We start from the raw sequence: 19,814 nt of genomic DNA, 5'->3' as shown, positions 1-19,814 counted from the left end.
AGGCAAAACCAGCAAGAAAAGAACAATCGATGGCCTCCCACGCTCTTTCGGCGTTAAGACGGTGGGCAGGACTGTGAAGAAATCTAGCCTGGGGTATCAACAAAATGACAACGAGAGTCGCCGAAATGAATACAGGTGCCCAAGGTCCAAGGTCCGAAACAGTCCCAGACGAGGAAGAACACATCGAGTTCCATCGCTACCATGGTCTGTTCAAGACGAACAAGGACGGCCAGGATAGACGAACAGCATATTACAAGGCATTCTACCAGCTTTCCAGACAACCGCTGGTGGCATCAACTATAGCTATGCAACACATTGGCTGGTTCAAAAGTTTGCAGGCCATGTCATTGTGGGATATGATAACCATAGTAACTACTACCAGTCTCGAGTATGCCTTAGGGCCTTGCTAGGAAGTTGAAAAATTGTAGCATCCTCCTGCAGCAGGGATCGATAGATGGACAGCCATTCATGTAATGTGAAACGGATCGCTGCCATTTTGCAAATGGCAGTGGCCATAAACAGGACTGCGTCCATGTCTCCTCGCCAGGATGTCTTCGGTCCAGCAATTGAAGTAGAGAGCGATCTGGGCAAGGGTGAGGCATAGTAGAGAAGGAGACGAGGAAACCAGCTCATATATGGCGAGCCCACTGCTTGGTCCAGCTCTACAAGCTGAAGAGAGAGACAGAGCGTAGCTAATATGATGAGCACCTGCCAGTTCGCAGAATGAGCTACTACTAAGCCGATACCGGACATCCCTCCATGATTTTATCTTACCCGCAGGAATGCCATATTGGGTTACTACTCCCTAGGTCACGATAGAATATCCCATAAACACGTCTACATATGGACATTGAAGTAGGCTCCATGTCTGGAGCGGCCGGGCTCTGCAACCGCCGGCACGTAGGAAGTCGAACAACGACCGAGTGGGATATAAGACAAAACTGGGTACTGGAGAACCGGTATCATACATGATACTTGCGTCCTGGCAAATTGGCTTCACGGAGTCTGTTTCCAAAGCTAGCTGGTTTCCTCTGCGAGTATCACATAAATCAGGATGAGGCAGCTTGCTTGGTCTGGCGACTGAAATAATGGATATGATGGTGACTTGCTCACCCTACTTATACCTGCTCGATGACCAAGTTTCTGTGGCGAACGAACCGCGGTGATATCGCGCCCCCTGAGACCCTTGTCATGGATGTGCCACCTACAACGAGCAAGGTAAAAGCCTCGTATGTAGCACATCTTAGGAAGCAGATGGATGTGTCGACACTCGGAACCGACCACATACCGACTTGATAAAAATCGACAAAGGGACAGTACATATTCGAGAGAGTATACTCGAGTGGACCTCATGGGCCCACCAGAAACCTTGAGCGAAGCGGGTCTCTGGCGGTGTTGTTCGTATATAAAGTTCAGGAGGACGTTGAGTAAGAAGCCGGGGCCTCTTTCTTGTTCAGGGATGCGGCGAAGAAGTCAGTGCGTCGACCGCCCCGTGTTGTTGAGCGACCGATCTGGCGCCACACGCCAGATATCACACTAGAGAGAAGCCGATTGGTCCGGACGAGAAGGGGTTTGGCACCGGTGACCGCACATGGCTACAGATATGTAGCCGTGTCTCATGTTTTGAAAAAAGCTGTTCACTAAGATGGGAAGTGACCGGGATGATTGCGACACAAAGGGAGTGCTAAATGATCATGCATTCGTTATTAGCCACTTGGCGTGTTCGGAACCTGGTATCTGGCGCGGCCCGAATGCACTAAACGCCGTATCGTAGTCTTGAGTCTTTTCCTATGCCAGCCAGGCCATCCCACCAACTCCTACCCTTGCTTAATCAAACTGCGGTACGGGTTAGCGATAATGGTTCACTGGCCATGGGATGGATATCGAGGCGGCTTACCGGAGTTAAGAACGATTCAGCCACGAATCTTGCTCTGGCGTTCAACTGCACTGATGTTAGCCCATGAAGCTGGTAAAGGGGTGTTCGGGCCTGGTAAGGACATACAAATAGCTTCATCTCGGAGATCTCCTTGTCCACCTCTTCCATGAACTGAATGATGAAGTCGACCAGCTTATGCTTCAGCATTTCCTCGGTGTGGAAGTTGGTGATGAGGAAGGAGATGTCGTAGCCCTGTAGACAGGCGTCAGTATGATACAAAACCCGACCCATGTCTTGCGACCCTCAGGCGCTCGTCGGGACACACCTTGACGGGTTTCCTCCGCAGGATGAAGAAGGCTTCAGCTCTTTGGGTCAAGAAGCGGGTAAACTTGTGGACCAGGATGTTCTCGATTTCGTCGGCCTGCTTGATCTTGATGCTAATGCGCACACTGTTGACGCTGGGCTCGATAAGGACTCGCTCGTTCTCGTTTCGGGAAACGACGAGGGGGTTCAGCAGAACCTCGGGGAGGTCTGGGCTTCGATCTCTGGGACATTGTGTCGTTCGGAGGTTTGGGAGGCGAAGTTGGCTAAGCAGAGAGCGGCTGTAACGCTGCTCCGAACACACTTGAGGTAAGGGCGGAGAGATTGGGACTGCGAGACGCATTCATTAGCTTGGGCGGAAGGCGAAAGGCGGACGGGCGCATTAAGGCCTAGGGATAGGGAGTCGGTGTGGTACCATCGTAGATGTGTGATGGTCGTCGAAGACCAATCGTCGTCACAACGAACGGCAAAAGAAAGGTAGTTGGGATTCCGAAGCTCTCTCTCTCTATCTCTACCAGCTCTCACTCTCAATCATGTGGGGGGGGGAGTGAGGCTGAGCTGAGGGCGGCGTCTTGTAAGCAGCAGGACAGGAGGTGTGACGACTTGTCTTCGCAGTACGTGTAGGTAGTCAAGTCCAATTAAGGCCAAGGGAGGTGGGGTTCATTTCAGCCTCCTTCCCCTAACCGACCTGGACATTGATTGACTGTGGCTAGTGCAGGCAGTCCCGACCGACCAGAAGACCGACCGCCTACCGCCTTCCGCCTTGTCCCTCAACGATTCCCCCACCTTCGACAGGGTCCCTAAACCGCCACTCCACTCAAGCTTGTGCTGGCCGTCCCTGCTTGTGACTGCAGCATTAAATACATCACATCAATTCCGGAGGCGACACGACGCCTTTTCGTTGCCTTGTTAGCTCCTTAATTCCTCCTTTCTTCTCTATTCAACTCATTTGGCTTCGGGCCCCGATCTGCATCCCACCTCTCCCTGCGCTTTCACCAAACAGAGTCGATAGAGAAGCGGCTACAAGTCGACCCCTCTAGCCACCATGTCGGCCGTACCCAGTAAGTTGTCAACGCCTATCCCACATCCCATGCAACATTGCCAGCAATGACTGACACGTGCCGCAAGTTGTCGTCAAGCACCAGGGCCAGAAGTACGAGGTCGAGGTCGATACCGGATCGACTGGTGAGGTGCTCAAGTTCCAGCTGTTCAGCTTGACCGGAGTCGAGCCCGATCGCCAAAAGATTTTGATGAAGGGTGGCCCCCTCAAGGATGACGCCGACATGAGCAAGTTCGGTCTTAAGCCCGGACAGACCGTCATGATGATGGGCACCCCCGGCGGAGACGGCGGCGTTGCCCTCGCACGACCAAAGGATCCCATTAAGTTCGTCGAGGATATGACCGAGGCTGAGCAGGCCCAGCAAGACGGTGCTACACCTGCCGGCTTGACCAACCTGGGAAACACGTGCTATCTTAACTCGACACTGCAAACGCTGCGTGCTGTCCCCGAACTCCAAGACGCACTGGTCAACTATGAGCCGTCCGGTGGTGCTGCTTTTGGCGGCATCCCCGGTCTGGATCTGACGAAGCAACTCCGAGATCTGTACAAGAACATGTCCCAGACCCAAGAGGCATATACCCCCATTGGTTTCTTGCAATCCCTGCGCACCGCATTCCCGCAATTTGCCGAACAATCACGAACTGGTCATGGCTATGCCCAGCAGGATGCGGAAGAGGCGTGGTCTCAGATTGTTTCGCAATTGCGCCAGAAACTCAAGCTCAAGGATGCCCCCGAGGCCCCCGAGGGCACATTTGTCGACAACTACATGGCCGGCGAGTTCTCAAGTGTATTGGAGTGCGACGAGCCGGCGGGTCGGGAAGGCGAAACGGCGATGGCAGTGAAGGAGCCTTTCCTGAAGTTGAACTGCCACATTGACGGTGCTACGAACCATTTGACCGACGGCATCAAGAACGCATTGGTGGAAAAGATCGAGAAGAAGTCGGACGTGCTGGGTCGGGAAGCCATGTACACCAGGACCTCCAAGATCTCGCGGGCGCCCAAGTACCTTACCGTGCACTTCGTACGCTTCTTCTGGAAGCGGGAGACGCAGAAAAAGGCCAAGATCATGCGAAAGGTCACATTTCCCCACGAGCTGGATATCGTCGAGTTCTGCGATGAGAAGCTGAAGAAGCTACTCATCCCGGTTCGCGACAAGGTCCGCGAGGTCCGAAAAGACGAAGAGGACATTGAACGTGCCCGCAAGCGCCGCAAGCGCGTCCACGAGACTGGCGGCGCCGAGGACATTGCCGGCGCCATGGGCGCCAAGCTTGACAAGAAGGATCTCCAAGATAAGAAGGACGACAAGAAGGCAGGAACCTCGGCTGACGGCGACGTCGAAATGGGAGAGACTTTCAAGACGGATGCCGAGTTCGAGGCCGAGAAGGAGGCGGCCCTGTTAGAGGCCAAGAAGGAGCTTCACGGCCTCATCCACCAAGACCTGGCTAACGATAACGGCGCCAACCAGTCTGGACTGTATGAGCTGCGCGGCGTCGTGACTCACCAAGGTGCCAGTGCGGACAGCGGCCACTACACTGCTTACGTGAAGAAGCAGCCTCCTATCGACCCGAAGACGGGCCTGAAGCGGGACGAAGAGGACAAATGGTGGTGGTTCAACGACGACAAGGTCACGGAAGTTACAGCGGACAAGATCGAGACGCTGGCCGGCGGTGGCGAGTCTCACTCTGCGCTGATCCTTCTTTACAAGGCCATCCCTCTTCCTGCGGCCGACGGTACTACCGAGTAACTTACGACGCTAATCTGGTAGTATCGTTATGATAATGAATGTATGGCATGGCAGGCGCGTTGCATATGCACGGCAAGATGGGGTATGTTGATAGACTAGATGCGCTAGCTGACCAGGAGATCAATCTGCCAAGAAGGCCCCGACGAAAATAGACATTGATGATTCCCATACACCCGTTGCTCGTGATATCATTATGTTTTGTGACTACTTATTCTGTTTTATGCATGTCAAGTTTCGTGAAAAATGCACGATCTGGTCGGGATAGTAAAAAATGTTACTCGGGACGGACCATGCTCGTCCTGCCGGGTTGTTGGTCTCTCTTCCGAGAAACCCCATCAACACCGACGATACCTCAGCCAGCTTTGCTGTTATTCTTGGGCTGCGACTTGCTAGCCTCTTCTGCCTCTTTGGCCAGCATTCTACTTCGCAGGTCGTCTAGTTTCCTCTCGAGGGGGATCCTCTGGGACATGAGGACGCCCCTTCGTTGTTCCAGGTCCTTGATGCGATCTTCTGGTGTAGATTCGATGATCTGCTGCTTCTCCTGTTGTTCCGAACACGTGGGGTCAGCTTGGTTGTCCCAGGGCTCTCTGGCCTGGGGGTAGAAGTCGACATACAGCTTTGAATTCTCGCTGCGTCTTCAACCCGGCGCCGTAAATGGCACCGACGATTGTGACAGCAGCAAAGGCGCCGGTCCAGATCAGACGCTTCACCGTCGGGGCGGTGGCGGTTCTGAGAGGAGTGGATGGCGGTGGTGGAGTAGGCGCAGGGCCCCGTCGGATGGGCCGTGGTGATCTGGGAGACGCAGCCATGGCGATGATTTTACAACGGGCTTTCAACCCCAGAACTCCTTCCAGCAGTCCTCGCACGCGCGCTGTCTTTGCCGGGACTGGCTGGGCGTCAGATCATTACCACCGACGGTGCTGATGGTGCTGACGGTGCTGCTGCGGCTGCGGCTGCTCTCAAAGGAGCCGCGGCTGGTTCTTGGCCGGATCTGCGGAAATTGGGGGGGGACTTCTCGCGACGTCGGGCGGCCGAGTGCATGCGCAGTCTGGTCAATTGGTCTTGGTGTTGGTAGGGATGGAACTCCCCATCGGCATCCTCGGCCAAGGGTGTGATAGTTGTCGAGGCCGGTGGTGGTGGTGGTGGTGGCGGTGATGGTGATGGTGGCGGGATTGGCCAAGTCTGCAATTCGTAGCTGGGTGGGGGAGCAGCGAAATTGTCGTGGGTGCAGCTGCTGTCGGGCTTGGCTCCCGCGCCGGTGGCAGTGGCCATGGTGGTGGCCGTGTCGTCCGTGCCTGAACCGTTGGCGTTGGTGCCGCCCCGCCAGGGAACTGGAACCGAGAAGGACAGGGACCTGAATAAGCGCCTTGCAGGCAGATCTACGTGAAGCGGCGCCATTGTGCAAAGAGAAGGAGAAGATGTCGCTTTGGCTTGGATTGCCGTGTCTCTTTTTATACATCTAGACACATGCTTTCATTTCGTCTCGATCCTTTCACGGATCCCTCGGGCCCACCTGCCACTTCTGTTTTCTCGCGGCGTTTCTTGCCCTGACAGGTTTGAGACTGACCGGGGTGCAGCTGCTGCAGACCCTTCTGAAACATCGTGTCTACCACCGCCCGCGTCGGACTGACTGACTCAACTCGGAATTCAATTACGAAAAGCGTCCAAGCACTTCTCGACCGGACCGCACAACCTTAGCTGCCAAGATCGGGAAGCGAGGAGACGTAAGTGCTTGGCCTCAGACCTTGGATTACATCATGTTTCCGCGCGCCTACCGAGAAACATCCCGATGATCCGCTGCCACGGTCCAGGGCCCTGCTGCTGCTACATAAAACTCGATCCCCTCCTGTCTCAAGTTCTGCCTTGCACTTACTTCTTCGAGCGAACCCCAACTCTAACAACCCAACTTCAGACGGGAATAGACTTGGACCAGGCGCCTTGCGCACAGCCATGGCCACACCCCGCGTTTTCCTCGTCCGCCACGGCGAGACAGAGTGGTCCCTGGACGGCCGCCACACCGGCACCAGCGACATCCCTCTTACGGCTGCTGGTGAGAGGCGGGTTCGGTCCACAGGCAAGGCTCTTGTCGGCGAGGATAGACTGATTGTGCCCCGACAACTGGCTCATATGTAAGTTCCTCCCAGTCCGGGCTTGACGGCCGTTTCAACTCTTGGCTAGACCGGGGCTAGCAATTGAGTTATTGCTGTCGGTCTACCAATGCGGCTTCTGCAGCGTCGGCTTCCCCGGAAGCGGCGAGTCTAATATGCGGGTGTTGCGTAACGCCGCATCGGCGCAACATCACGGCTGTGCACGTGCTTCGCTGCTCCAAGTGGAGCTCGTCGCGATTCGTATGTTCGGACTTGGCGCAGGCCTATGTACAGATTCTGCCGAGAAAGCTTCATGAGGCATGCGCTGATAGTCGATGACGTGATCCAGTTACGTTTCTCCAAGAACAAGAGCACAGCGTACCTTTGAGCTGCTCAACCTCGGCATCAAGGATCCTCTGCCGTGGGAAGCTCATGGCGCCAAGCCCGACAAGATCGAAGGCAATGCCTGCGAGGCCCGTGTGGAGGTCACCCAAGATATTCGGGAGTGGGACTGTAAGTGTCCATCTCTTGGGAGTCGGCCATAGCAATGAATCGGCTGGTAGCTCGGGCCCGAGCACGAGCACAGGCCCGATGGATCGGAACCGAGCCCTATTCTGGCTGGAAGGACTCCGCCACGACTCGTTGCTGACGTGATCGGGTAGATGGCGACTATGAGGGCGTGACCAGTGCCCAGATCCGAGATCGGAGAGAGAAAGAAGGGCTCGGCCGCAACTGGGATATATGGGCCGATGGGTGTCCAGGCGGAGAGTATGTTACTTCTGTATCCCGAGTCTCCCCGCGGTCGCTGCGTATGCCGACAAGGCAACATGTCTGCTAACCAGCTCACGTACCTGCAGAGGCCCGGGCGAGGTCACCGCACGGGTGGACAGACTCATCCAGGAAATTCGAGACAAGTGGCATGCGCCAGTCATTGGAAAGCCCAAGTCGGAAGTCCAATGCGGCGATGTTCTCATCGTTGCCCATGGCCACATCCTCCGTGCCTTTGCCATGCGCTGGGCCCGCAAGACGTTGCAGGACGGCCCTGCCTTCCTCCTAGAGGCAGGTGGTATTGGAACATTGGCGTGAGTCCCTTTCCGTGCGTTGCTGTGAGTGCACTTGACTGATAATCGACCCTAGCTATGAGCACCACAGCCTCGAGGAGCCGGCGATTCTTCTTGGTGGTGCCTTCATCGTCCCTGAAGCCCGGGATTTGGCCTCGCCATAGTCCAGCTCTCTGCCACTCTGTCTCCTTAACACGGCACAATGGCCTCGGGCATAAGTACAAGGTTCAGGTTTCGTCAGAGATGACCGACCGGTAGAGCTGCGATCAGCTAATATACATATAGCCACCGAAGTGGATTTCATAGCGGCCTTGACCAGCGTGGGCTCTGGTTATGCTACCCAGATTTCATGCGTTTGTTGTATTACTGCTGCCATCCTATACTGTACTGTTTCAGGGGGCAACTCTCACAGACACTTTTCGGTATTTTCAACAAATGCCCTTTGCTAGTTTTGTCATTTCCCACATGATCAATTTTGCCATCACTTACTCAGCTTACATCTCGCCCAAGTTTAATATTCGACGTGTGTCTTACGACTTTTACATGACACCGCCTGATCCATATTCCAACTTCACCTGGACATACGCTTAAGTGTGCCCATCTTACCGGGTTTCTGGGCTCTCCATTGGCATGACGGGCCACTGGCACATGTCAATTCTCGTCGTAGCCGATATGACCCAGTACAAGCGGCTACTTTTATGGAAGAGCCTCCTTTGCTGGCGACACTGGTATGACTTACGGGGCCTGGCATGTCCATAAGCCTTAACGGCATCCCCGATACCAACCTCCTTCGGCTTCAGAGGCTCATGTGTACTTCTTTTGAGTCTGTCCTCGGATTGAGGAGCTCTGGGCCATACGCCACACAACATGTTACCTCGAGGGGCAACTGGGAAGTGTGGCATCCGAGCGTATCATGGCCTAGCTCTGTATGTATTCTCCGGTCAGCCGGGACAAGTTCGTCAGCAAGAAGGCTACGTGGCTCCGGTGCGCCAAGGAGACACAGCTCGCCCTCACAGATGGTAGTTTTACGTGTATACATGTGATTGTCCCACGCCGTATTTTTGGGAGGGGGGGGCTCGCCAACTCGCTATGTAATAGTTACAAGTGCACTCAGCCCATTTGTGCCTTATTATACCCACCCACTCTGCCAGTAGAGTAACGATACCACCTATTCATACGTGGGTGTAAGCCACGGGGTATGGATCTTTTCTTTACCTCAGCAAATTCTCGTAGTTTGCTTCTACGCATTTGTGGCGGGTAGTAGTCAGTGTACTCCGAACAGATGCCCGATGGCATACGATCAGTCTCCCTATGTCAACATATTTCGTGTCCTTGGAGGTGAAACTATATAAGCTGTGGTGTCATATATGCCGTGATTTACAGCCATGTGAAGGTGCTGGTCCAAATGAGTACCAGGTGGCAATGCCTGAGCTCGAGCCGGTGCCGGTTCTGGGGAGATTCGGAAATAGACCGTTTTTCAAAATAAAAGGGAGATACATATGAATTGGCCCACTATCGCCATGCTCGGATGCAATAAGTATGGACCAATTCATAGTAGTTGCTGACTTTGTTGGGGAATAAGAACTCTCGCTGGAGATGGCACCAGGAGTTCTATTCGCACGCCGCCCCCATGAATCGTACGGCCTCCTCGTCTTGCTCAACTTGCGAGCAGTGTTGTTACGATGGTTACTGGTGAAGCTGGATGTCGAGGGTGAGCCTATGATATCCATTCATCACACATCTAACCTACGGCTACTGGGTGTTGAAGCTACCACTGCCAGATCTCCAGTGTTGCCACAAAAGGCCATCATGTAAATCTCAGACAGCAACACAGCCTGCTACAAGTAGAGTCACACCACCCAGTGGATGCCTTATGCTAGTATGATGTGCTTACATGAAGCCAGGGAAGAGAAACAATGGCATCACACTGAGTTTCCCTTGTGATTATGTATAGCCAGCTACCCATAGCGTATCGGAAACACGATGAATGAGACATCCTAGGGAAGCTTTTTGTATATGATCTGTTGCCTATTCCCTGTCAATTCCCAGGCTCCGCAAGTATAGACACGCACCGATCACCTTGGAGCCCGTCCAGCTTGTTCTATATGTCCTAAGCCTTCTCGCCCCTGGCCAGAAACACGCGCCGCTTCGATCCCTCCTTGCCCGAGCCATGGACAAAGACGATGCCGCTGCCCATCTCCTGGAAGGCGAACTTGTGACCCGCGCCCGCCGCCTCGAAGATGCTCTTCATCTGAGACTCGGAGAAGCCGTGATGCGTGACTGTATGAGCCGCATTGTGGAACTCCTTATTGTCGCCGTGGCCGTGGCCGTGACCGTGACCGTGACCGTGAACGTGACTGTGACCGTGGCCGTCATGATCACCCTGACCCTGCTGCTTCACTATGGGCTCGTGGGTGACAAAGTCAAGTATCAACAGCACGCCACCCGGCCGAAGTCGCTCGACAAGGCGCTTGGCGGCGAGGGGAGGGTCCGCAAAGTGATGGAACCCCAGGCCCAACACGGCCACGTCGAAGTCGAAGAAGTGCGGCGCGGATAGCGCCGCCGGGCTAGGGTCGCCAGGGACCGTTACGTCGCCCACCACAGCATGCATCTCCTCCTCTGTGAGGCCCTGTTTTTTTCGTAGCCGAAGCGGTTAGTTCGGGTGGGCATACGGACGGACCAACCGAGGAAGGGTGCGGGCAGGAAGAGGATCAAAAGGGGCCTCCAGACCTATCATTTCCAGGTGGGCCTGGACGCGCGCACGCACGCAGCATGCACATACTCACACACGAGCAAACGCACATACAGGCAGACAGGGTCCGGGTTCTGAGACCGAGGGAGGAAGAGGAGGAGGTGGTGAGAGGAGAAGGAAGAGGAGGGGGCGGAAGACGTACTTGATTCCGCGCAGAGGCATTATAGACACCCACCATGCCCTCGGAGATGTCCACGCCAACACACTGGGTTGTATAGGGGGCCAGAGCCTGCAGCAACGTTCGTTAGCCCTGGTGGTCTACACTGCCGATAGTGGATTCCCCTTGGTCCCAGACAGACTGACCCTTGACATCAGACCAGTGCCGCAGGCATAGTCCAGCAGTCGCACCTCGCGGGAAGGGGCGGAAGCGGCAGCACTACTGCCGCTGCTGTTACCCTGATCGTTGCCGTCGTCTTCATCGGCAACCCAGTCAACGCCGATAAAATCGAGCCGCTCCTGAATGGCCACGGTGAGGTGCTCTATGGTCTTTTGAAACTTGGAGTCGTAGTTGGACGCCTCATTGCTACATGCATATTGTTAGCGGGGTAATGTGATGAGAACCAGGGCACAGTCACTAGGTTTGCTACTATTGGAGTATATCAATGAATGCGTCGACGTACTTGAAATGTGACCTGTTGAGTTCAGCAACGTCGGCCATGGTTGTTGTCGCAGTCCCCGGTCGAGCTTGTAAGCGCTATACAAACAAACAGGGGGCAGCAGGATAAGAGTACAGTACACGCGATATAACGGGTGTCACTTGATGGCTTGGCCTGGCTTGCTTGCTTGTTTGCTTGCCTGCTCGCTCGCTCGCTCGCTTGCTAGTTGGTTGCCGGTTGGTTTTAGTGGTTACTTTACCTCATTGAGCCAAACGCCCAGCGGTGGAATCTTGCGGGCTTTAGAACCCAAACCGGCGACATTTGGGCGTGGACCCCTCGCACACTTTTGCCGGCGACTTGTCGGCGACATAGCGTACCAGCCAGAGTGAATACGCCTCTTCCAGTCTTGGGCTCTCCTTGCCTCCAATTCTCCCAAGCACAGTCAATATATATCCGAAGTATAATCACTGCGACGACCTGCAGGCATACCCGGTCTCTGCAGAGCTAAGGCGTGATACCCCGGCGCATTGTGACAAGCCATGTTTAGTCATGTGACCTAGCAACCAAGGGAAACCGGTTGTGGGACCCCCGGACTCGGCATATCCTCACTCACCGCTTCTGTATGAGCTGTCGCATTTATCCAGCCAGCAGCAACGGGGTAGTTAGGTAGTATCATCCTCTCCTCGCACGTCTCGGCAAGTGAGGATGCCCCAGAAGGGGAGGGCAGAGGGAAGCTTCTTGGCATACCCAAGAACTGGCCATCCGTTATACATGCATAATGCACTGCACCAGGGAATAGACGATGCCGGTCGATGCCTTGCGTAAGTTGGACAGCTCTGAACAAATGCGCGCGCGCGCGCGTGTGTGTGTGTGTGTGTGTGACACGGGGGCTCCGGGAGATACGGGAGCTGTAATAGAATATTTTGAAGCCACGCCTCCAACTGCCTCTATCTGCCTCTTTTCGTCCTCGCACGAGTGGCAAGTGACGCTGCACGCGCACGCGCACGCGCACACAGCCAAGGACCTTTCCGTAGTTGCACAAAGAGCGGGATGCTACTCGATGGGCCAGATGCAGACGTGCGTCGGTCCGCAGTCACAAGTCGCGGCAAGCATGCGGACGTAGCGGGCGCAGCGGGTAGGTACTTGGGTTAGTTTTACAGTTGTGTAGTAGCCAGAGTGGTACCGCAGCAAGCAGCATTGCAGTAGCAGGCCTCAGACAGCTTGGAGCCTTTCTCTGGCCTTGCTAGCTTACTGCCTTGGGAGGCTTATGCATGCACGGCGCCCAAAGCATCCAGGACGGCGAGTCAGGCAACTGCGATGACGACGGGCAGCTGCATCACGAAGAAAAGGGTAGCAGATTCGCAATGCTGAGAGGTCGGCACAGAGTCGATGCAATCTACACATAGTGGTTGATATGCGATGCGACGACACTTGCGCAGGAATAAGGAAAACCCCGTCTGGCACTGCTGTTAGTGCTAGGTAGGGGGGGCTGGTTGTGTGTTGTTGGGCGGCATACAAGACAGACAAGACACAGCCAGTCAGCCTCGTCGCCACCTCTCCTTGCTACCACCCTCGTACACGTATCGTATGCTGGTTAGTCAGGATCTGAGTCCACACGGGGCCTTCTTCTTGCACAAAAACGTGGGAACCCCTATTCGCCGACATGCTGCAGGATTCTAGACGGGTTTCATTGAGAAAATGTGGCCAGCCTGCCGTCATGGGGTCCGGCCGCGGCTAAGGACGAGCTGCAGACGCGACGGATTTGCGGCCGCATTCTCCCGATACTTGATTGGCGCGCTGCAAAACACGCTGAAACATTGGGAGCATGCCAGTCATGATATGATGCTGCAAATAATGAGGATCATCGGCTGCGACCAGCCACGGGCAAAAGGAACCATCTACTACGTAGCTGCAGCGACAGACGATGCAGATTACAGGCGATGCGACACGCCTACCTGGTTTCTGGGCTGCGTCTGCGAGCATCAGATACCTCGGCGAGCATCAGATACAGCCCGTACGGTACGGTACGGGAAAGGGGAGGCTACAACAACACCCGCAGGCAACTGCCACGCCCGCGAACGGACTCCAATCCCCAACCTGCCTGCCATGCAGCACTTGGACATGCATGGTTCGGTTTGTTCAGCTCGGCCTGGCCTTTGCCGGGCCTGTTTCGCGTCTACAAGCGGGGAACCCATGGAAGAAAGTCATCTTGGCGGCCTGACAAATGTAACTTCATTTCGCTCCACGCGATCCGCACCAGCACCATCTGTCCGCACAGAGGGCGTAGATACTCACGGACAAGGACTCTCGAGGGCAGCCAAAGTCTGCGAGGCGGCCGAACGAGTAAACTGACCGCTAGTTGGCAGAAGAAATGAGATACACGAACCGAGGGAAGCCCGACTATACGCCGGTCCTGCAAATCTGCCATGCTCTATTCTGCGAGGTAGTGCGGGATGTGAGATCCGGGACGGGGCAGTTGGCCGGACTCGATTGGGTCGCATGGCTGAGGTCCGGGCTGCAAGGGAGAAATGAGACGATGGGACAGAGAGAGAGAGAGAGAGAGGGAGGGGATAACCTGTGTGTGTGCGTGCGTCGCGGCGGGGTAATTGGCAGGGTAGGATAGGATGTCCATTTTAGGCCCAGACCAGCCGGCTACTGGCGAGCAAGATGGAAGGGGGTGTTGGCCAACAATTGACTGTCGTTCGTGTCTTCTCCGAGCGTTGGGGCTATTGAATGCGAGCAAGGGCGGGATGCGTCCCCGAAGCTGCAAATGAAACAATATGACTTGTCAAGCGGTACATGAGGTATACCGTCTTGGCAAATCGCCCATGCACCACTGCGCATCGTATAACCACCCCTTGGCTGTTCTTGTCATGAGATGACGCACCGATTGGCGTGCTTGAATTGGCAGGACTTGGTATCGCCTTATTGCCCGACCTCGACCTCGTCTTCGACGCAGTTGGGAATCGCGGCTCATTCCGAGTCGGACCCTACCGTATAGGCGTATGCAGTGGGTGGGTTGGCTGGCTAAGTACCTAACGTAGCGGGACCCCATGGGCCGCATGCCACTGTCCACTATGTATGTATTGTATGTACGGAGGAGCCTGTCTTCTTTCTCTCTTGCTCTCGCTTACGGCTCGACAGTGCGTGCGACGGATGGCGGGCGGGGCGGAATAAGCAGGCAAGCAAACAGGTAGCAGTACCTGTCTGTACAAGCCTAAGCGACGCCCAATGCAGGGAAGCATCTCATGCCTTGCGCCCTGCCGACATGCCTGGCAGTTGGCAAGTACTTTCGGATTTCCATGGGACTTGGAAACGTGAAGGGAGCCTGGCCTGCTGGCCTGCTGGCCTGGAAGGAGGGTGGCTGACTGGGCTGGCTGGCAGTAGGCCCAATTGGCAGTAGGCCTGGTTGGCAGAGTGGAATAACGCCCGTGGCCAGGGAAGATCGCTGGAGATATAACTGGGACAATCAGCATTTGCGGGAACCGCTTCGGCTCGCTGCATGCATATTTCATCACGTGAGCCCCCGCTGTGGCCTGTCCTGGGCCCCTCTGATTGGCTCTGAGTGGAGCGGTCTTATAATACTGCCATTGTTGACTCGGATGGCAATGGCGCATCATATCGCCGCCCCACGGAGCGGTGTGCTCTTGCTGCAGTAGTCCGTTTCCATTTGCAAAATTCCCACTGTCCATACATACATATCATGAACATGAAGATGCTGGACGAGGGCTGAGTTCGCCGTCAGCGTTGGTCAGCGCTAGTCGACTGAGGTGTGAGGGGTCCCCTGAATGGCCGGATTTGCTGATGACTTGCGCTCGGTCTTCTGATTTCAAACAGCACCTGACTTCTTGGCTCTGCCATTCCCTCCAAATCCAGTTGTCCACGTCAACCCGCTGAACAGGTTGTCCTGTGGCCCTCCGAGATTGCCTCGACACAGGCATGTCTGCCATTGTCATCTGCCCTACCGAACTATGTTGACCGTCCAACTTGGTATATATATGCACGACAGCTGATCTAGCCGCCTACCTGTAGGTGCCCTGCTTTCTGGTGACTGTATGGCTGCTTACCTGGCCCAAATATTCGGAAAGCTAGCAAATGCGGCCTTCGTCTAAGATCCGCCAGAGACCATACCACACACATACAGAGCATGCAACCTGCTTGTTGCCTCGTATTCCAACCAAACCCTTCCCAGGAGGACCAAATCCCAACAAGATCTGGGGTCTATCTACGCCAAGCCCGCCTCGTTACCCATGATCATCCAAAAGGCACCGCTCTCACGTCTACTGTGATTGGGCACTCGACATATACAGCTGTGAGCTATTTCTCCACAAAGGGATTTAGTCTTCTGCAACTCGATGCTTTTGGATGTTGTTACAGTGCTGCGGCTCTTGTTGCAGGCACTATACATACATAGTGCCTTGCGATAACATCATCATCTATCAGCTACATATGCGCCAACCGTTGTTTAGATCACACGGGAAGGATTCCATAGCCCCCTTGTTTGTGGTGCATGTGTTAGTTTCCTAGTCAATCAATCCTGTTGTATGGCAGACAATTAGGGGTTGGGCGGGGGATTGCCCGCTCTGCTGGGACGCTGTTCGAATGCAGAACTTACAAATGGCCAGTAGCAATACGTGGCAAGCTGTAAGAAGGCCGGCCGCTCTACCATCTCGCCTCCTTACCGTCTTGTTGGCCAGGAACTGCTGCTTGATTCCGAGGTTTGCTGAACTACTACATGACATGATATGTTGTGATATTATTCGACTCGGGACCGGGCTGGACGGACGGGCCACTGTAGAACATACACGATTGTCCGGTTAGCGGATGGTATATCGGCGAGTGCCTTCTGTTCTTGCAAGGAAGCTATCGCCTGCGCGGTAAGTAGCTCATACTGTATCCGCGGTGGTGGAGCTTGCAGGCTACCCCCTTCCGATATTGTGTGCCCCAGCAAGCTAGATGACTCCGGGTCGCCTAATTTGGCGCCCGTAGATTCACCGCATATACCACCAAGCGCGCCCAAGAGGCTGATTGTTGAGTGAGACGGTGGGTAGGTAACGGGACATGTTAAGACAGGGCCCATAATCCCGGCTCGCGACATTTGCTTCTTAGCAGATACAAGTAAGCATGCTCTCCGGGGATTTGGCTGAGTTTGGTTCTTGTGCTCACTTTAAGGTTTGGTCTCATCTCAAGTTAATTTCAGGTGGAGGTTGACGCGAGAGAGATGATGGGCGTTCCTCCCTAAGAGATGTCTGAGTGTGTGTAAGTACTAGTATATACTCACGAGACCCGAAGATGGGTTGGCTGGGTCGTGCCTGATCTCTGGAGTCCTGATGTGTAGGAGCAACTTGACAATTAGGCCTAACCGTATCTTGGTTGAGCGATAGTTACTAGCAACTGTAATGCCACTTGATCAGTAGAGGCAATTTGGATAAGACATGCCAGTTTGGCATGAGTAGTATATCGCGAACAGCAACTCATGCCGTAACACTCACCACAAGGATGGCTTATAGAAGGATGGCATATAGAAGACGAGATACGGACGGATCCATCCTCCTCCTGCCTATGTAAGTATGTAAGTTATAATATGATAACGGCTGAAATTACTGGGCAAAGACCGCATGCGACCCTGTAAGTTAATCAGCTTCCGACATGGTTCTTATGTCGCAAGGGTAGAGCCTCCGGTGGTAAGTGGCCTCACGCATTTCCATCCATGCAGATAAGCCAAGCCATCTTGACAATAATACCAGAACCCTGAACAGCTACAGCTGGATATGTACATACGCTGCATATGTAGATAGCCATGTACATAGAAGCCTGCCATTATCTCCTTCGCGGTGGAGTCGGATCCTTGATTGATAGGTGATTGGTCCCACCATATAATGGGGATTCCCTTGATATGCAAACGCCCTGGGAGTTGGGGTAGAGCGTTTTTCCCACGGCGCGAGCGACGTGTCATTCATGCAGGAAGACCAAAAGAGTTCCAACCGAAGCTGCGTCTTCTGTAAGGAGGGAGTCATTCGAGAAAGTCATAGGCTGTTCTGGATTCCCACCGCTATCTCATTTATGCATGGATATGACGGGACGCGGGAAGAGCCTAAAAGCGGGCGAACTGCATACATAGTAGTACCACGGCGGTATTTACCACCCACGGGTGGTTCTGCGGGGGGAGACGAGAAAGCGTGCGAGAGCCATCCACCCGTCGCATATGTGCAGATTCGGCCGCGCGCTGCCCATTCGCCATTTCCCTCATGCACAGAGGTCAAGATTAACTGATGTGTCGGATGGTTCTGCTTTATTCAAAGGGCGAAGCTCTGCTTGGTATCGTGAAGCATTTTACACTGACGACAGTCAGGGCGGACGCATTGGCGATCGTCACATTGATTGCCCGTGTATATCTATGTTAGGCACGCAGGGAGTGGGTTCTTAGCTCACTTACACGTCAGTAGCTAAATGGATTGCTGGGTTTCCAGAAGGTGTGTAAGGAGGGCACAGTGCCTTCGGTAAGGTAACCAGGGTCCTGACCAAGGTGTGAGAAAATGGCGGTGTTTCGTAGCTTCTTGGTGCCAAGCGAGCGTGTTGGACTTGCAAGGGATCATACGTTGGAGGCGCATGGGATTCCTTGACTGGACTTGACATGCAGCTCGGAAGGATTGTTGTCGCGCGTATTGGCGGCACTGCAACACTAAGGAACCCAACAGGAAACGGTTTCCAAGGTCAGAAGTTGGCAAAGCGGAACATATTTGGCCGGCGGTTTTCCAGATTGGGATGCGAAGCTGACGAGACCACCACACCCACCGTAGCTGGACAACAGCAAATGCAACCCAAACCAGTAAATGGCAACCTCGTCCATTGGTCCCAACCACAGGGCATCATACCTCAACTGATCATGAGGGGTTACATCGACGATTGATTAAGCAGCCCTCTCCCATCTCATCTGGTAAGGATGCAAAGACAACATCTGGCATGGCATGTCATGCCATGTACCACATGTACACGCATACTTGCACACACTCACACATCCAGACAACATAAGCAACCATGTGTGTGTATATCGTCCCGGCGATGTGACATTGCGAGGTGAGGAAAAAGAAGGAAGCGGGAAAAAGCAATGAAGCCCACCAACCTCGACTTGGATGACCGACCTAGGCCGGATTGGATAGGCTAAACACGGCGACGGGACCAATCAGAAACTGCGACGAAATCGCTGACCTCCGATATGATACTTCCATGGCCGGCACCGCAGTCTGAAAGGGATAGGCCTGGTACGCACGCAGGTGAGTGAATAAACAGATAGATGACTGGCTGATTGACACATATGGGACCGAGTTTCCAATCCACTTGAAGTGGGTGGACTCGGGGTTGGGCCGAAAGCACTTGAACCCCTTTGGAGGGGTTTTGCTATTAGCCATCTGACGTCGCTCTTTAGTTAGGCTCCGACTCAAGCCGAGCAGGCTAGCAGTCTTTTGCATCGTCTCAGCTGGACAATGCAGGTCTTTGCAGCAGCTCATCTGAATGGCCCCCTTACCTCGGCCATCTTACTTGTGGGCAACAACGTGGCCACTAGGGATGTTTGCATACCCCAGAGGCCCATCCACCTGCCGCCCTCGCTGAAATGCTTCCAGAAGGCAAGATGGGGTCTTCTGCTCCCCGGCCGAACTCTGTTTGAACGGAAGGGCTGGGCCGTGACGTGCCGAGTTGCATCCTGTCTCGTACTTGGCTCAGACAACAAACAGACCAGGGTAATGCTATTTGAAGGGGGTATAATAGAAGCAAACGGCCCCTTCCCGTGGATGTCAATGGTTGCTCTCGGCGGCCAGGGTTGTCAGGTCACCAGGAGTGCTGAAACATGTAACCTCCCGTACTTCGCCAGGTTTGCTGTCAAGAGGTAAGCAGGAGGCAGTACCTCGCATACGCCGCCCTCCTTAACAGCAGCGACGCTTAGTATCAGTTTTGGTCGCCCATTCTCAAATCAGCACCGTTGTAGGGACACCTTGGCTAGCCTCTAGTTGTAGTACCCCGACGTGAATCGGCGATCAGACAGATGCGCGGCTTCAAGAAACACCAGTTGGATTGGGGCTAGGTGCCATGATCTTCTCGTCTCTCGGCCATTGGATTTAGGCACTCAGCGAATCTCAAGGCGCCGCTGCGAGGCAGGCCTCGAACACATCAACCGAGAAATGGCTCTTGGTATAGTGAGGACTAAGGGCTGAGGGCTGAGGGCTGAGGACTGAAGACTGAGGACCGTTCTCCCGCTTCCCAACAGCACATCATCTAGCCGACGGGACCTTGCATGTTGTGCGCCGGGCGGTGCTAATTG

At 54.5% G+C, this 19,814-nt stretch overlaps 7 protein-coding genes across 7 annotated transcripts; 3 read left to right on the top strand and 4 right to left on the bottom strand.

Moving 5' to 3' along the window:
• Window positions 1–104: 104 nt before the first annotated feature.
• PG998_012657 (uncharacterized protein) lies at window positions 105–604 on the top strand (the record flags this gene model as incomplete). Its single annotated transcript, XM_066879473.1, has 2 exons — window positions 105–388; window positions 523–604. 2 exons carry the CDS (start codon window positions 105–107, stop codon window positions 602–604), a joined length of 366 nt encoding a protein of 121 aa, XP_066725857.1.
• Window positions 605–1,827: 1,223 nt separating this feature from the next.
• Window positions 1,828–2,615, bottom strand: PG998_012656 (Arp complex subunit; the record flags this gene model as incomplete). Its single annotated transcript, XM_066879472.1, has 6 exons — window positions 1,828–1,836; window positions 1,898–1,942; window positions 2,003–2,128; window positions 2,202–2,421; window positions 2,502–2,527; window positions 2,613–2,615. 6 exons carry the CDS (start codon window positions 2,613–2,615, stop codon window positions 1,828–1,830), a joined length of 429 nt encoding a protein of 142 aa, XP_066725856.1.
• A 627-nt stretch (window positions 2,616–3,242) lies between these two features.
• PG998_012655 (uncharacterized protein) lies at window positions 3,243–5,001 on the top strand (the record flags this gene model as incomplete). The annotated part of the gene is made up of 2 exons (XM_066879471.1): window positions 3,243–3,258; window positions 3,326–5,001. 2 exons carry the CDS (start codon window positions 3,243–3,245, stop codon window positions 4,999–5,001), a joined length of 1,692 nt encoding a protein of 563 aa, XP_066725855.1.
• Window positions 5,002–5,353: 352 nt separating this feature from the next.
• Window positions 5,354–5,810, bottom strand: PG998_012654 (uncharacterized protein; the record flags this gene model as incomplete). Its single annotated transcript, XM_066879470.1, has 2 exons — window positions 5,354–5,542; window positions 5,616–5,810. The coding sequence occupies 2 exons, from the start codon at window positions 5,808–5,810 to the stop codon at window positions 5,354–5,356; spliced, it is 384 nt and encodes a 127-aa protein (XP_066725854.1).
• Window positions 5,811–5,833: 23 nt separating this feature from the next.
• On the bottom strand, window positions 5,834–6,399 carry PG998_012653 (uncharacterized protein; the record flags this gene model as incomplete). Its single annotated transcript, XM_066879469.1, has 2 exons — window positions 5,834–5,975; window positions 6,014–6,399. 2 exons carry the CDS (start codon window positions 6,397–6,399, stop codon window positions 5,834–5,836), a joined length of 528 nt encoding a protein of 175 aa, XP_066725853.1.
• A 552-nt stretch (window positions 6,400–6,951) lies between these two features.
• Window positions 6,952–8,313, top strand: PG998_012652 (Phosphoglycerate mutase; the record flags this gene model as incomplete). Its single annotated transcript, XM_066879468.1, has 5 exons — window positions 6,952–7,130; window positions 7,438–7,601; window positions 7,751–7,856; window positions 7,946–8,170; window positions 8,226–8,313. 5 exons carry the CDS (start codon window positions 6,952–6,954, stop codon window positions 8,311–8,313), a joined length of 762 nt encoding a protein of 253 aa, XP_066725852.1.
• Window positions 8,314–10,259: 1,946 nt separating this feature from the next.
• Window positions 10,260–11,559, bottom strand: PG998_012651 (methyltransferase domain-containing protein; the record flags this gene model as incomplete). Its single annotated transcript, XM_066879467.1, has 5 exons — window positions 10,260–10,778; window positions 10,830–10,898; window positions 11,044–11,130; window positions 11,205–11,424; window positions 11,522–11,559. 5 exons carry the CDS (start codon window positions 11,557–11,559, stop codon window positions 10,260–10,262), a joined length of 933 nt encoding a protein of 310 aa, XP_066725851.1.
• Between the last annotated feature and the right edge of the window lie 8,255 nt (window positions 11,560–19,814).

The sequence above is a fragment of the Apiospora kogelbergensis genome (assembly GCF_038363985.1).
Source record: "Apiospora kogelbergensis strain CBS 113332 chromosome Unknown utg000008l_segment0_segment0, whole genome shotgun sequence".
In the NCBI taxonomy this organism is placed as follows: domain Eukaryota; kingdom Fungi; phylum Ascomycota; class Sordariomycetes; order Amphisphaeriales; family Apiosporaceae; genus Apiospora; species Apiospora kogelbergensis.
The sequence above is the reverse complement of the archived record's forward strand: the minus strand, read 5'-3'. Positions and strand labels throughout refer to the sequence as shown.